At 37.4% G+C, this 16,440-nt stretch overlaps 1 protein-coding gene across 14 annotated transcripts in view; it reads left to right on the top strand.

The window, feature by feature from the left end:
* adgrb2 (adhesion G protein-coupled receptor B2) overlaps positions 1-16,440 on the top strand; it is a 381,141-nt gene that overhangs the window by 252,426 nt on the left and 112,275 nt on the right. For 13 of the 14 annotated variants that reach the window (XM_056742031.1, XM_056742032.1, XM_056742035.1 and 10 more), the window contains 8 exons: positions 3,729-3,893; positions 4,593-4,757; positions 7,267-7,368; positions 9,076-9,182; positions 10,764-10,958; positions 11,448-11,516; positions 14,598-14,706; positions 14,822-14,968. In XM_056742031.1, coding sequence (XP_056598009.1) covers positions 3,729-3,893; positions 4,593-4,757; positions 7,267-7,368; positions 9,076-9,182; positions 10,764-10,958; positions 11,448-11,516; positions 14,598-14,706; positions 14,822-14,968 — 1,059 coding nt within the window. The remainder of the gene's footprint in view (positions 1-3,728; positions 3,894-4,592; positions 4,758-7,266; positions 7,369-9,075; positions 9,183-10,763; positions 10,959-11,447; positions 11,517-14,597; positions 14,707-14,821; positions 14,969-16,440) is intronic. The other variant, XM_056742033.1, reaches the window with a different exon arrangement.

Below are 16,440 nucleotides of genomic sequence, written 5' to 3'. Positions count from 1 at the left end.
CAGCAGGCTTTAAAAAATAGATGATTTACCCAGGGTTAATAATGCCCTTGGGTGTGAAAGCCGGCATTTATTCAATTCGATTTCCTAAAATCTCTTTATTTTGCCAGCCTACGGCAGCGTTTTTTAACAATTTCACCCAATTTTAATGGCTCACAGTAAATTTTCTGTAAAGAATATATGGACAAACAATATGTCAAATGAAACAACAGAGTCTCAGATTTTAAACAAAAGAAACCGCTTTCTTCTATCTTCATTTGTTCGTTTTTTATCACTCCATAGATGTGGGTAGGTTTCTTCAAAAATGCATCATTTTGATCAAACAGCTGAGATAATTAACGTTTTTTGTCAAAGATTCCACCCAGATTCCACTCAGAACAATCATTAAAAAATGCTAAAACATATACGTTCTAGTTTCTGGGACTCTGTACTTTTTCCCAGTGGTGTGTAATAGCGCCACCTGCTGTACAACAGTACAAACACTGATTGCCGTATTAACTCGTCTTTGGCGGGAAAGGGTTTTTTATTTAATTGACGAGATAACTCGTCAATGGCGGTGAAAGAGTTAAAGGGATACAAATCTGTCATCACCCTCTTGTTTGACTTTCTTTATTATGCAGAACACAAAAGAAGATATTTTGAAGAATATTGGTAACCCAAAACTGGCGTTCTTTGAAATATTTTCTTTTGTGTTATGCGGAAGAAAGAAAGTCATACAGGTTTGAAATGAGAGAAGGGTGAGTAAGTGATGACATCATTGTTATGTTTACAGTGCCTTTTAAGTGCATGAATTGCTTTAATTTAAACATTCATTTGCATTATTTTCGAAATAAAAACACATTCTGTGTTTAGAGATTTTCTTTTGAAGTTTAAGCAAAGCTCATATGCCAACACTCAGAATGTGTTTGTGTTTGTGTGTGTCCATTTGCTCTGCTTTTGCAGATGTCAGCATTATTACCTTTATTATGAAGTTGCAACACTGTTGCAATTATGCATCCCATTTTCCAGTTTTATGTTCCTCTGAGTTCAAAGCGAGATCCCATAAACGTTCAGCTGTGTTTGTTGGGTTTCGGATGCAGCTGCCGTCTCTTGGCAACCACCATATGCAGGAATCTTCCCCCTCATTGGCTGCTGATTTTGTGAGCGATGATGAATCTAATGCTCTCATAAACGCGCAGACAGACGGGATGTATTTCTCTAGTTTATTGAGTTTGTGAGGCTTTAGAATACGATTATTATTTATCATGCTGTTGATTTCAGACAGAGAGTCTCCAAAATTGAAGACAGAGACTGCGGCTGCATCCGACTGCGTTTGTATACCAACATTAACACCAGCTGACCCTCCTGTGTTGTTTGAAGTCTGCATGTTACAGCTACTTTTGCCACAAAATACAATTATAAAATGTAATGTTTTTTTTCTTTTCTGCAATGCACGATCAACTCTCTAAAGATCCAAGATTTATTTATATAAAATAGATTCAGAGTATATCTGTCTTCTGAAGTTCTACAGTAGCCGTGTGTGAGGAACAGACTAAAATAATTCCTCAAGAAGATTTATAGACTTTTATGAAACATATTGTTCTCCGAGCTTGAAACAGTAATTTTACAGAAAATGTAGCGTAAAATAATTTTGTATTTCACAAAAAAAAAACTGAAAAGAAACCGCATGCAGGATTTTTCCTTCAAGGGAGCTTTTAGGGACATTTCCTCTGTTTGAAAAATGTCTACTTTGACAAAACAAAGGTGACACGGACGTAATATTTTATCATGTGCTCCGTCTTCCCTATAATCAATTAGATTGAGAGATAATTTGATTTCAGTTCAAACCATCAATCACATCGAGATACGCTTAAATAAAATATGCATCGATGCCCTCCTCTCCCATTTAAATAACATAAAAGTAATAGAGGTTAATACACACAGTTCCTGAGATTGTCACCAAAAGCGAAAAGACGTTACATCTCCCCTACTGTGAAATAGATGCGTACTAGAAAGCATTCTTTTATAAGCATGGAACCATAAGATTAATGACATCATTTGATGGATGATGTTTAAACATTATTCCAACTGTAGAACATACTGAATATGTGTCCACTGAGGCATGGAAGCCATCTAATGTTTCACAAAGGATCACGGAATATTTAAAGACTCTTGTACACTTCAGAAACTCTTTTTAAATGCCGCGCTTAAAATAGTGATGGACTTTGTAATGGTGACATGAGCTTATGATGGGTTTCGTAAGTGCGATGCTGTATGTATTATTTATTCACAAAGAACTCGAAAACATTAATCGATAGTCGCTGACTATTGATCCATGGTTTCAAATGCAGGTCATTCATTATGTAAAGGATCTCAGATTTGTTTTTGTTTATGACTGTCAGAAAAGACTAATATAGCCACGGGCAGAAACTGAAGTGTTTGCATGAATTCTACTTAAACTGATGTTGTCTGATATGAAATTTATTTATTCACTCTGTTATGTTTTCGTTCTTTTATCTACTGAAAAACGTCAGTCAGGATAGAAAGGTTGCGGCTCATTTTTTTAATCTAAACTAATTTCTATTTAAAAAGAAAAGCTGGATGTTAACAATGTACATCTTACTATGATAATTGTTATCAAAGGGAAACTTCTCACAAATTAAAGAAATGTTATCAAGCCTTTATTTAACATGTCATGCTTTTCGATATGTCTGATACTGCATCTCTCTTTAATTAAATCTTTTTATTTCACTCGTCTTTTTTGAAACTAATTATCTTGCACAGTATTGATTGAAATTATATTTCCCACATTTATTGTGTAAAACCATTTTCAACATTTGCAGTATATCCGTATATGCAAACACTCTTAATAGGTAAATAATAAAAGGTTATTTTCAATTAATGACTTGTTCTAAAAGGATCTATTGTGATATAAATGAACCCATGCGGGACTGTTTTAGCCCAATCTTTTTCAATCCTTTGTTGGGTTACATATAAAAGTTGTCTGGGTTAATTTAACCCAACTGTTGGGTTTGTTTTGACCCAACCATGGGTTGAACGTAACCACACAATTTTAGGAGTGAACATTGTTCCTATCAGCCTCCTGCCAAAAAAAGGAAAATAAAATAGTTGCTATCTGGAACCTCGTATATCCAAATTTTTCCAACAACATTGTTGTTTTTAAATTATTAAATACTGTGTTGTCAAAGATGACAAGCACTTTTTATTGGTTAGATGTTTGCAAATCCAGTGACAAGCATAATGCTTGACTTATAATAATGATTTATGACAAAAAAGTCACAAAATAATGAAATACTAGGTTTCCTAAATGACAGCAACGATTTTTTTTGTTGCCTGATTTTACTTGAAGTATATACAATTCTATGAAAATAGCCCACAATTTACTACCACTGACGCAGACAAGAACATTCCAAAATAATGGTGCAATAACATGAATTTTTTGCACAAATTTCACAAAAGTGAATGCTGTCATTAAAGCAAACGTCTCAACTTACAAATACTGACACATTATTCACATTAAATGTTCAGCTTTGTTGCTCATGTTGACAATACAACTGTTAAAATATACCTGTTTATACCTGTCTGTTCCTCTGTGTAATGCATTTACAGTTCTACCTCCAACTATTTGTTTCCTGTATCATTTCCTCTTTTCTCTCCAACCTTCACAGCTGTACTTTTATTTTTCTCACCTCAACAAGCAACTTTTCTTCTCTCCGTGGGTGTGTTTACAGTAGAGGGGCAGTGGTTGGACTGGGCGGCCTGGTCTCAGTGCTCTGTTACCTGTGGTTCCGGCACTCAACAGAGACAGCGGCGATGCAGTGTGTCGGTGCACGGCTGGGCAGAGTGCAAAGGGCCGCATGCGGAAACTCGCGAGTGCACAAACCCATCTTGTGGAGGTAAGACACACACGGTGCCGGGCTCACAATGTTAAACTGACAGTTAATGTACTCTGCAGCAATTTGTTTCCTGTCATGGTGTAATTAATAGCCGTTAATGTTCTAAATTGTCTACGGTACAAAACCAAGGAGGGTTTGAGCTGCCCCGCTTAACTTGTTTCACTGATATACTGCTGTGTTAGCATATGCCAGTTAAAACCCCTGATAATAATTAATAAGAGCATATTAGCTTCAAGCAGGTGCATTATGGTACCGCAGCTTAAAGGGAGAGTTCACCTAAAAATGTGTCTGTCATCATTTACTAACACTATTCTCATTTCAAACCTGAATGACTTTCTTTCTTCTGCAGAACACAGCAGAATATTTTAAAGAATGCTGGTAACCAAACAACATGGGTACCCATTGACTTGCATTGGGTTTGTGTCCATACAATAGAAGTGAATGGGTACCGCCGTACTATCCTAAAATGATTTGCTGGTCTGTGCTGGATCAAAATGTTCTGCCAGGGTGGTTTAGATTGTTTTCCGGCTTGACCCGTTGAAAATTGCCGAGAACTGAAAACCAGTTAACAGACTCGCCTGAGGGACCCGTCAAAACCATCAAAGCAGTTTACAATAGATTCTTTTTTTTTCAAAAGCAATGAAAACGTGACACCTCTAGTTCTTACAGTATGTTCCTCTCTTCTTCATTCATGTGTAGGTGGAGGTAACTGGGGAGCTTGGAATCACTGGAGTCTTTGCTCCAAAACCTGCGATTCCGGTTGGCAGCGGCGTTTCCGGATGTGCGAGGGCACAGGCATCCAGGGTTACCCTTGCGATGGCTCAGGAGACGAAGTGCGTGCCTGCAATGACAAGAAGTGCCCAGGTACGTCTCCGTGCTTATTCGTTGATGCCCAAATCACAGCCATTTATGTAACTTTTTAGTTCTTTTCATCTCCTCAATCTGTTAAAAAGCAACTTAAACCATCTTAAACTGGTCCTAACTGGTCTCCAAGTGTTGCCAGTGTTTAATTTTGCCCAAACAGCTAAGCCAGCGAAATACTAGCTAGCTTCCATAGGATTGTTTAGATTTTTTTATAAATATATGATAGACAGCTGTTTCTTTCAGCCCATTTTAACACATCCCTTACTTCTTTGTTACATTCTCAGTTTATCCTCAGACTCCCTCATCTCCCATAGCATTCAGCCTTCCTGTAATCATCTCTCTCTATCACACTTGCTCTCCATTTCTTCTTTGTCTTACCCTTTCTTTCCTTACTCTTTGCTCCTTTGTATCCATTTTCCTTTTTCTCTTTCTGAACCGGTCACTCTTGACTGAAGGGAATTGTTCGAAGTGCTGCTGTGTGTGATTTGTCAAGACGTCAGGCAGAGCAGCAAACAGCAGATTTTAATAAGCACACCGTTGACTGCAGCTTTGGGAGGCTGTAGATTAAATAAATGTCAGACATTGCTGTAGAGCTTATATCGGGCTCAAGGCTTTGATGGCGCTAGAAACTCGAAGACTAAAAAACGGTCAGATTGCACATTTGTCCGGGTGTATTGTGTTTTGATAAAAAGGGGAAGGTTCTTTTGCGGTCTTGTTCTCAACTTTTTGCACAGGAAAGGATTCTGTTTTTAACCTCTGGGTCGCTCGCTGTTCTTCAAGGAGTTTTTGAAAGAGACTTTACGGAGTTTGCTTTCGGTGACTCTTTGCATCATAATTTTAAAGATTCCCCAAAACCGCCTCATGAATAAATGCAGTTTTCTTTTCTGCGTTGATGTTTTCTGCTTGAATAAAGAGTTGCGAGCAGGACATTCAGTGTTTTTAAACAGCCTACAGGTTCTGGTTTATGTGACAGATACTAGATATTATTTACAAGGGCAGTGTCACGGTGCAACATTGAGATACAAACACATACTTGCCTTCATGCGCCATCCGATAGCCGGCTTGAAAAGGTAAACACAGACTTGTGTTGTGTTAAGTGTATGGTGAATATACAGTAATACAGTTGCTTAATATTGCTTTGTACCTGTGGGAGGTGTTTGCTGTAGTGGTCTACCGTGTCAGTACAAACCAATTCAAACCACAATGCATAGCATTTACTCATAGCACATTGAAATAACTAGTGATTTTATGTTCTGTGCCGAGAATTCGGAGCATCAGTCGAGAAATCACGGAAGCTTTCAGTGAAGCACATGTAGGGGCTTGTATCACTTTAGACCAATGACGTCATAGATGACGTTTGAAGCCTCGCTTCCGCCCCAGTGGTTCAGTAGCGACATTTTTATATCTATTGGAACCAAGTTACACAAGCACATTCACTGCCCTCTGCCCAGTTAAGACCAGACACTTTCCAGTTTTAGTATAATATTATTGCCCCTTATGCCTTTTATGACTAAATAATTGATTGAATTGATAGCCCCTTTCATTTCAAGTCAATATGTTTATTACACAGTTTGTTATACAATCATTATATTCCACCAGAAAATACACACTATATTCATATAAATAAATTAGTCACACCGTTATTTCTAAGCCTTAACTGGCGCAAAATACAGTGTATCACAGACCACATCAGGGTAAATCTGTAATGTGTCTGCTTGTTTTACACTCTTTGGCCACCAGGGGCCCACATTGCGAGCAAATGAAGCCTCGAGAAATGAACCCTTTTGTGAACCACTTGGCTGAAAAGGTTCAATGCTTCATGGGGCTTCATCTCGCCACCACTAGAAATAACCACAGACACATGTTTATTTCATCCACCACCTTTTATTTTAAATAAAACAACATAGAAGATTACATACACTCACCAGTTTCCTTTTGCAAGAAACCGGTTCAATACACAACCTTGGCTTTTTATACAACACTATCAGCAATCTTAGATGTGTCAGCATCAGGGTCACAACCTCCATACCTGCAAAATCAATTGTTTGTTGTTTATATGTGTATGTGTTGCACAGTGTATTGTATTTTGAATTGTGTATGTGTTCTTATTTATTTTTATAAGATTGCATTTTCATGTTTAAATGTTATTGTGACCAAAAGCTATTTACCTCAAACATGGCATGATCAAGGGGCGGGGCCTAGAATATCCAAATACTCTGTCAGTGTGGGTTGTTGAAATAGGAGTTTGCTGTACTGTGCTGGAATTTGGTATTTGAGAGTTTTAACAGATGCGATTCAGACATTGGGATTTAGCTGAACTGGACTGTAAATATTGTACATAGTGTACAGTTTATTTTTCTTTCTGTTATTTTGTTACATTCTGATTACATCGTGTTTACATCATATTTGGGGGTCCTCGGCATCAAAAAGTTTAAAAACCCCTCCTGTAGATGGCTCTTAAGATAACAGATTTGGATTAATGGCCAAAAATGTTTCATTTTGTGTGCAGCGCCTCATGAAATCTGTAAAGATGAGTACCAAGAATCCACGACATGGAAGAGAGCCTCAGCTGGAGAGACTATATATAACAAATGTCCATCAAATGCCACTGGTGAGTTGTTCTTTCATACCTGTGTATTGCTTGCGATGTGGTGTCAATTACATATATACAGTAGAGCAGCCTCTGCACAATTTATCTCTCCCAAAAATATCTTTGTTTTCATAAACTGTGATGCAAGTACATTTTGTAATTGTTAGATGCTGGCAAAAGCGGAAATTGTTAAAACGACACAGTGGAGATATTTGGAAACCTGCCTACAACTCATTATTTGTATTATCTGGTGGTGCTAGTGGCACATGTCTAAGATAACTAAACAAAGGCAGAACATTTCTACTAATAATAAAAATAAAAGGTGGCATAGTGGTCAGGTTGATAACCAGGTTCGGAAAGCTGTGATCTATTCTTTCACCATTGCATAAAGTAAAGCACCAATAATTCTAGGTGGACCATCCCTTAAAAAAAAGTCTATGTCGCTTTGGATGAAATCTTCATCTAAATTACAAATTAGCATTAAATTAAGAGCGCTCAGGAGAAGTTAATGATCTTAGCTTGATTAGAGTCACATCTTTGCCTACATCCCATAAAAGCGAAGCTTAATATTGTTTAGACTACAGCCAAACATGCCATATATAATACAATCTAAGCCATTTGCTTTGTGCTCTCACTGTGACAACAACTTTATTAGCAGATTTTATGATCGGTTAAACCACATTATAAAACTCCATCAGAGACGGCATCAGTCATTTTCAAAAACCAACATCACACAACAGGCCCGCGATCCCACTCAAAATAAGTTGGTTTACACACAATTAATCAGCATTCAGTTTTTAAGCCCATTGGGATGAATTAGTGGAGTATGAGAGGAAACTTAATGAGGATGTTTACTGCCTGATATGTGCCTCTGCTCAGAGTTAATATAAATGTGCAGTGATATCCAAAGAACAAGTCAAGATGCCGTTTCTGTTGAAGACAAAAGATCACACGTTGCCGCGGAGTATACAGTATATTGGCCATACACCTCTTTTTTTTGGGACATTAAATTTCATATTGTCATAACCTTCTTATATGTTCCATTAATGTCCTTCTTTCGATGTCACACATACAGCATTGCACTGGAATTTCTACATATTCCCTGCCCAGTATGAGAGCATTCGGTGATATTTATGTCCTCGGAGTGTACTATGCAATAATTCTCGGCAACTAGTGAAGAAAGACACCCCAGGCGCTGTGTGATTTTTACCTAATAAAAACAGAAAGACCTAATAAATGATGTCTTTGAAGTGGGAGTGCAGAGCAGTGTTGAATGAGGTCAACGCCGAGCTTTAATCTATTTCAACTCCATGTTCCCGCCCAGGCGCTCGCAAACAAACTAACCCCGAAAGATAAACGAATTTCTTCAGAGTCTCTACGGTTTCAGCTTCATTTCTGTGTTTGCCTGCTTTCTCCACAAGTGTTTTCGGGGATGATGTTATCCCAGCATGGATGCCGGGGTAAAGCCACGGTCAACTCTTAATGTCTATGACCTAATGATGCAAGTGACAGTAACTGTAAGCAAAATTGAGAGTGTATAGTGGTGTAAAATTGCATACTCAAAACAGACATTATCCCCAGACGCATCATCATCATGCCACATCCCGCTGAAGTCTTTATAAAAGCGTCTGAGCATCGGCGAGTCGATGTCTGTCAAACCCTGACGTGATGTTATTGCCTGTGCGCAACGGTGATAATGATCTCTTTTCTTCTGCTCTCTCTGTGAAGGATCTGCTAGTCGTCGATGTTTGCTGGACGTTAATGGAGTTGCTTACTGGGGTCCTCCGAGCTTCGCCCGATGTGTCTCACTTGAATATAGATATTTACATTTATCTGTAAGTGACTTCCTATTCATGCACCAAAATGTACTCTATCACAAACCTGCCAGACGGTGTGATGCTGACTGAAAGGGATAGTTAACCCAAATTTGCAGAAATTCTGTCAGTATTTATTCACCCTCGTGTCGTTTAAAACTTGTGAAACACAAAGGAAGGTATTTTGAGAAAGGTCTCAGTGGTTTTATGTCCATGCGATGGAAGTCAATGGGTTCCAGTGTTCTCTGGTTAACAACGTTCTTTAAAATACCTTCTTTTGTGTTCTGCAGAAGAAAGTCGTACAGGTTTTGAATGACATGAGGTTGATCTATTCCTTTAATACATGTTGACGTGTGGTGCACATGATAAAATATGGTGTTACTGCACATGACTTTTAATAGTAAACCGATGAAAGATATGATGTTTGATTGTTTTGAATTGTTTTGCATCTCATTTGTACTCTTTCATGAGTCAATGCCGAAATATTATGTCTTGCGCTGTATATAGACCGTTTCCAAAGATGTTAACACTGGTCCAAAAGCACTTCCTGTTTGAGTATTTTTTTATTTTATTATTATTTTGAATCACACCAATGTAATTATGTCTTGAAGATATTTGTCTAACATCCTGTTTTAAATGTTCTGCTGTCGTTTTTTTCAAACGTTTGTGTAGTGGTAAAAACTGAAACAGGGAATACTTCTGGACCAGCGTTGGACCAGCGTTGTTTGCATAATCCGAAGTGTGAAAAAACAGAGTATATTGTTATTTACATTATTTATCGTCGGCTGAATCCAAGTACTGTTTGCAAAAACGACTGCCACAGAATATTTCAGTAGCGCTATTTACAAAAAGTGTAACATAGTTCTGAATAAGTCTTATAATGACTAATAAATGTCCTTTATCTGATTTTGCTGTCTGCATGTGAACTTTCTAATAGCTCAGCCGTCCTCTTTGACCTTGAGTTTATCATTCCGAGTGGGTTTTTATTCTGCGAGTTGACTAAGGCGTTTTGTGAAGGGGTTGATTGTGCCGTTAACCTGTCCACTAACCCCTCATTATAATCAGACAATGCTTAATTAACTTTGATTGCCATTGTCTGCTACCTCCCGCATCTGCAGAACTGTCATAAGACGTCTGTTGACGTTTAACCCTAAACAAGGACTTCATTCACTTAGAGAAAAGTTGCTTCAACTTTATTATGCTCACAATTTGGTTAACTGTAGATGGGGAGTAGATTAAGGCGGCTGTCGATATATTCAAACCGCTTTGCTTCAGACTCGGATCAATGTTGTTTCAACTTCAAAGCATCATGTGTATTTGTGTACTAGGTTTTCCGGCCTACCATTGAAAGGTCTACCTTTTAGTGTGTTATTAATTCTCTTTTCAAGTTGTTATATCTCTGACTTTGATTTCAATCATCTAAAAACAAACCTATTAGTGCATTCGACGTGTTATAACCTGAGTTAGCCTTCTGTTTTAATTTGTTATCTGGAGTTTATCTGCCTGTGTTTATTTAACACACGCAGGATTTATCTGTGTGCTTATTTTAATCAGGGTTAATGTTAGTCAGTGTATATAACCAGGGTCTCTGTTGCCTTGTAGTTGCGAGAACATCTTGCGAAGGGTCAGAGGACCCTGGCAGGGGAGGGCATGTCTCAGATCGTGAGGAGTCTCCTGGAGTTAATGTCCCGTAAGAATTATTATAGCGGCGACCTCTTATTCTCCGTGGAGATTCTCCGAAATGTGACGGACACCTTCAAGCGAGCAACCTACATCCCAGCTCCTGACGACGTGCAGGTGTGTGTCTGTGTAATGGAGCTCATGGCTGTCGTATGTTTTGTGGTTGATTTGCTTGTTTTATATCTTTTTCTATATCTTAAATGCAGACTTAATGTAAATTCTAAAGGACTAAAAAAAGACTAAATGTCATACATACCTGCATATCTCTGCCGTTCCTTTGAAACTTTATATGTCCATATTTTTGCCATAAATCATTATTATTAGTAACGCTTAATGTTTGTCACTTGGTTTTTGCTTATACGATGAACAATAAAATGTATTTAAAAGTGCTCATCAACTTGGACAACACAGTATTTAAAAAGTCCTGAAAAACAGCGAATTTGGACATTTTGAAATCTTTATTTTGTATATATTTAGAAGAATAACATGTCACACTGGTTAACAATGAAATACAAATATTTTGTTTTAAAACATTTTACTACTTACCACAGAATAACAGAAAACATAAACGTTATAGAAATTATAATATGTGTCTTTTTTTTCCAGAAATTCTTCCAGATTGTCAGCTTAATGTTGGACATTGAAAACCTTGAGAAGTGGGAAGACGCTCACCAGGTAACCCTCGTCCTCACTTCTACACCCACATACCCCAAAATCTGCATATCCAGCACACAAATACAACTTTGAGTCTATTTGTTTGGTTGAGTGTTGATTTCCCCTTAGACACCGCTAAAACATCAAAGCCCGGTCTGATCTCGCACATTAACACAAGATGTGATCAGACTGGCTTTGGGTGTAATGGAAGAGGACTGTGAAGTGTGTTGGAAAAGGGATGTGGTATTAAACCTGCCTCTTTGCATTAGACCGCTCCGTTAAAGCCCGTTTAACTTTAGATACTGTGGAGGTCCGTCCACTGTGCCTTCAGTGTCAACCCAGTACACTTTTGCACTGTAATAAACTTTCCTCAACTCAACCATCCTTGAAGCTTTAATTTTCAGTTGAAGACCAACTCAAGCCCTTAGGGCCAAATAAACTGGAGACGTTTAAATTCGGAGTCACTCAAGATCACATACTGTCTGCAGTAATGGTGAATAACTGGCAAATTAAAAGATGGAGAAATTGGAGTCTTAAATTAAACATCATACATGATATCTAGCCAGTCTAGAGGCTTGTTTTGGTTTTTCATTCTTTATATACTTAAAGGGAGAGCTTACCTCAAAATAAAAATCACTTGCTCACCCTCAAGTTGTCAATGGTGGCCAAGAACTGTTCGGTTATAAGCATTCTTCCAAATATATCTTTGTGTTCATCAGAACAACTCGAGGGTGAGTATATGATGACGAAATTTCATTTTAGGGGGAACTGTTCCTTTAATGGCAGGCACCAGCTTTTTAGCTCAGCATGACTGAGACAGATTCTCTGTGAAAAAACACAGTCGAACAGGCAAATCTTTGATACGTCTTTTGCTTTCCTTATCTTGTTAATAATAATTTCCCATTAGTCTGCCGAACGTTTTCCCATGTTCCCTCAAACCCTAACATGTCAGCTAATATCTTAAAGTGAAGTGTGCAATATTGATGACATTAAAGGGCTCAAATCAGGTAGAATTTAGTTATTTATTGTAAATTATATTCCGCACTTCATGTGTACTATTGAATATCTGATTTGGTCTTATAAATTTGTCTCAACAAAAACAATAGGCATCCAACAATATCAGACGTATACCCTCTTTAATATGGATCTGTGAGTAAACACCATACATTAGTTACATATGAGTCTGTATGATGAATAGCCATCTCATATATTTTATATATTTTTTGTTTTGGTTTCTCAGTTTTGGTTTACAGTGTGCAGTGAGCTATTTTGAGTATAACATCACCATCATTACATGACCAGAACACCTGTTCACAGTCGCACATCACAGCATCTGACTGTGTTTATGTGTCTTGGTGTGAATGTAGGTGTTCCTGTGTGCCCATTGTTTGTGTCTGCAATCGTCTCAGCTTTGTTGCCCTTCCGTTTAAGACCATCTGGAGGCTTGCTAGCTGAACCGACAACAAGACCTGTTGATAGCAGAAAAATATTCTAGCGTAAATTCAAGGGCTAGAAAACCTATTTAAGTCAAATGTGTACATGTATTTGTGAATTAACACCTTCTGTCTTTACGCGTGAATTAATACATTGTCACCCTGCTTCAAGAAATCATACATGATATTAGTATGATTGAAGACTATATTTAGAGCACCGTAGCAGTTCTAGTAGAGTATCGTTTTAGACACCATGGATAATGAATTTGGTCATCAATACTATAGTATATGTAGAGTATTAAATGAATTTGTTATCTGATACATGCACCATGGTTTGCATACATGTGGCATAATTATTAAGTGTTTTTTTTAAGTGTTTCCTGGTAATACCATAGTATTTTCTAAATGTATGTAAGATATGTAACTAGAGATGCACCATATCCGTCAATAATCGATGTTGGAAATTGCAATGAACACGGCTCTGTATATAGGAAATGTTAAGAAATATCACAGATTTGATGTTCAATATTAATAGTTATTATATTAATTAATGACATTCAGGTTAAGAAATATTAATTTAATTTTCAGATTCTGTGTCGGAAGATATCAATCTGAATGATCGGCTAATGGCATTAGTGGAGAAGTTTATTATCTGTGCATCTCTAATGGTACCTGAATATGGTACTAAGGAACATGGCATTTCTCAGAATACCTTGATATTACCTTTAATTCAAAATCTCTGTACCTTCAACCTCCATTGAACATGTTGAGTTACCTGAGGTTTGAGACAGAACAACTTTTATTTGTTCAGCTGTTCAGTAAATCAGCATTTTTCCATCAGACTTGGAAATCAGTCTCTTTCTTTGCCAAGAGAAGCCTGTTTTGGAAAGAACGATGTTAGTTCTTCTATTCATTTTGAACCAATGATGAAAACTAATCTGCTGCATATAAATGGCCATCTGCCTCGTATTTGAATCAACTTGTGTTAAATTCAAAACAAAAGTAAAGAGTTATAAACGCAAATAATGAAAAGTAAAGATTCTGTGAATCCCTTTGGCGTTCGGGGAGGGGGTGTTCGTCTCTCCATCAGCAGAGTTCCCAGTGGCACAGAACAACCCGATATTCCTCAGACAGTCATGAATGCCTTCATTTCCACATGTGGGGTGGAAGAGAGAAATTCCAATTAGATTGAGGAATAGGCTATGCATTCTCATGAACTTCACTGTGAAATGTGGCTTTGCAACGCTGTGCTCTGGAACAAAGGGTTAGTGAATTAAAACCCAATGCCGATTTATAAACACGGCTGCGTGGCGGGGTGACAATACATATCTCATCTCACGGGCCGATGTGCCCGATGCTTACTCTCCATCGTCTTTTCATGACTGCATCATAAACTCGCACGATCTTGTCTGGTCGTAAAAAGCGCACCGAAAATGATGAAAATATTGGAGGGCAGAATTCATCATTTTACGCTGTAACAAACAGCATAAAATTGACAGTTACCAGCCAGAGTTACGTGGAGCTGTTTATAGATGTGGTTTTTGTGGGAATAATAAGAGCTTGCTATTGTCAGACTCTGTGTTCTGGAGATCCTATCCAAAACTAGGCTTTACTAAACCTGTTTTCCTGTTTGTGTGTGTTTTTGTGCTTGTGTTTGACTCTTTCGCAGGTCTCTCCAGGTGCTGTGTTGCTGATGCGAGTCATCGAAGACTTTATTCATCTAATTGGAGAGGCTCAGAAACCGTTCCAAAGCTTTCTGGTTGTCACCAACAACCTCAGTGAGTTGCCACGGCATGCTATAAAGATCACGATGCCCAGCCTTGCAGATGTCAAGTTCTGTGTGTTTGAAACCAAGACATATTAGACTCTAATCCGTGTCTCTGGTCCCGCCAGTTATCACTATCCAGAGAGAGCCGGTTTCGGCTGTTTCCAGCGACATCAATTTCCCTATGAAGGGAAGGAGAGGGATGAAAGACTGGGCACGATCCGCAGATGACAAACTCTTCATCCCTAAAGAAATGTTCACCCTATCTTCAGATGGTGAGTTGGAAGCGATGTTTAACCTCACAATGTTTTTTTTTTACTAATATTTTTGGTTGCAAAGATGAACGACCGCCAGCTACTATGGCATGTCAGCGGGTCATGCATGCAGTAGCCATAGGTCAACAGCACACACTTAATTATATTTGACTCGAATCGATTGTATTGATTTTCAATAATAATGGTTAGCCGATACTGTTGGGTCAGGTGTTTCTTAAACACTGCACCATTTAATGTCATGTGAGTCATATATTTTTCTGAAGCTCAATGGTAAATTGAAATTTTGTTTTATGTTGTCAAAAAAATGATTGTGCAAACATATCAATTCAATTCATTATAAAACTAAAAAAGTTTTTATTTTTTTTTATTTACAGTTTAAATTAAAATTATTTTTAAACACTACTATTAATAATATTAATATATAAATTTTGTTGGTTTTTAGATGACATTAGATGGTATACCTATGGCTATAATAAATAATAAGAAAATCTGAAAAAAATATCTAATTAAGGTTTACAGTAGATGTGAACACTACAACATTTATATATACATCTCAAGTTAAAACCTCCAGAGGGTGTTTGTTAAAATACCAAGAGAACATTCTGCAAATTCTAGGCAAAGCGTGACTATGTCAAAGGTCCTAGAATTTATTTTTGAATAATTTATTTGATTGATTTATTCATATTTTTTTACATAATTCCTTCAGTTACAATTGTGGTGGCGTTTTAATTATTTTACTATTCTTTTAAAATGCGGACCCTAAACGTTTATCACTCATTACATTATTGCCAATATTGTCTAGAGAAGTTAACACAAAGTATGTATTTACACATTTAAACAAAAAGAAACAAGAACACAATGCAAATTATGGAATATGATAAGACACTAAAAAATGTGACACAAGATCCCATATAGCAACAAGCAAGACTGAAAACATACATGTGACAAACTGTGACATGATCAAGGGTAGGTCATTTTATTTTTGTGATTAGAACTTTTAAAGCACCAGCAATGAGGTGTTCAAAAAATAAAAATACTAGTAGGGTTTTTACATTTGGCAGAGGTTTTCTTCCAAACCTTGTTTGGATTGTACTACACATTTCTGACTATGTGCGATCCCCTGAGATCGAACCCATGACCTTGGTTTTACTAGCACCATGCTCTAACCACTGAGCCACAGGAAAGCTTTGCGTAAACAACACTGGTCTAGAAGCACTTCCTGTTTCATGAATTGTACTAGAAACTAAATTGTAAACAAAGAAATGTAAGATCTTATTATATATGGGAAATAAAAAATATATAGGAAAACAGGAAGTGAATCTGGACCAGTGTCGTCCAGAAGGTCTATACAGGTCAGTGCATTTAAGGAATGGGTTTTATTGTGTGTTTGTATTATTGTAGTAAATTTGACAGTCCAGAGGCTATAACCCATCCTATGGATCATCAAGTCCAGTGAGCTCTTATGCTTGTTG

The sequence above is a fragment of the Triplophysa dalaica genome, chromosome 25, assembly GCF_015846415.1.
Source record: "Triplophysa dalaica isolate WHDGS20190420 chromosome 25, ASM1584641v1, whole genome shotgun sequence".
NCBI lineage: Eukaryota > Metazoa > Chordata > Actinopteri > Cypriniformes > Nemacheilidae > Triplophysa > Triplophysa dalaica.
This window is presented reverse-complemented; position numbering and strand designations above follow the sequence as displayed.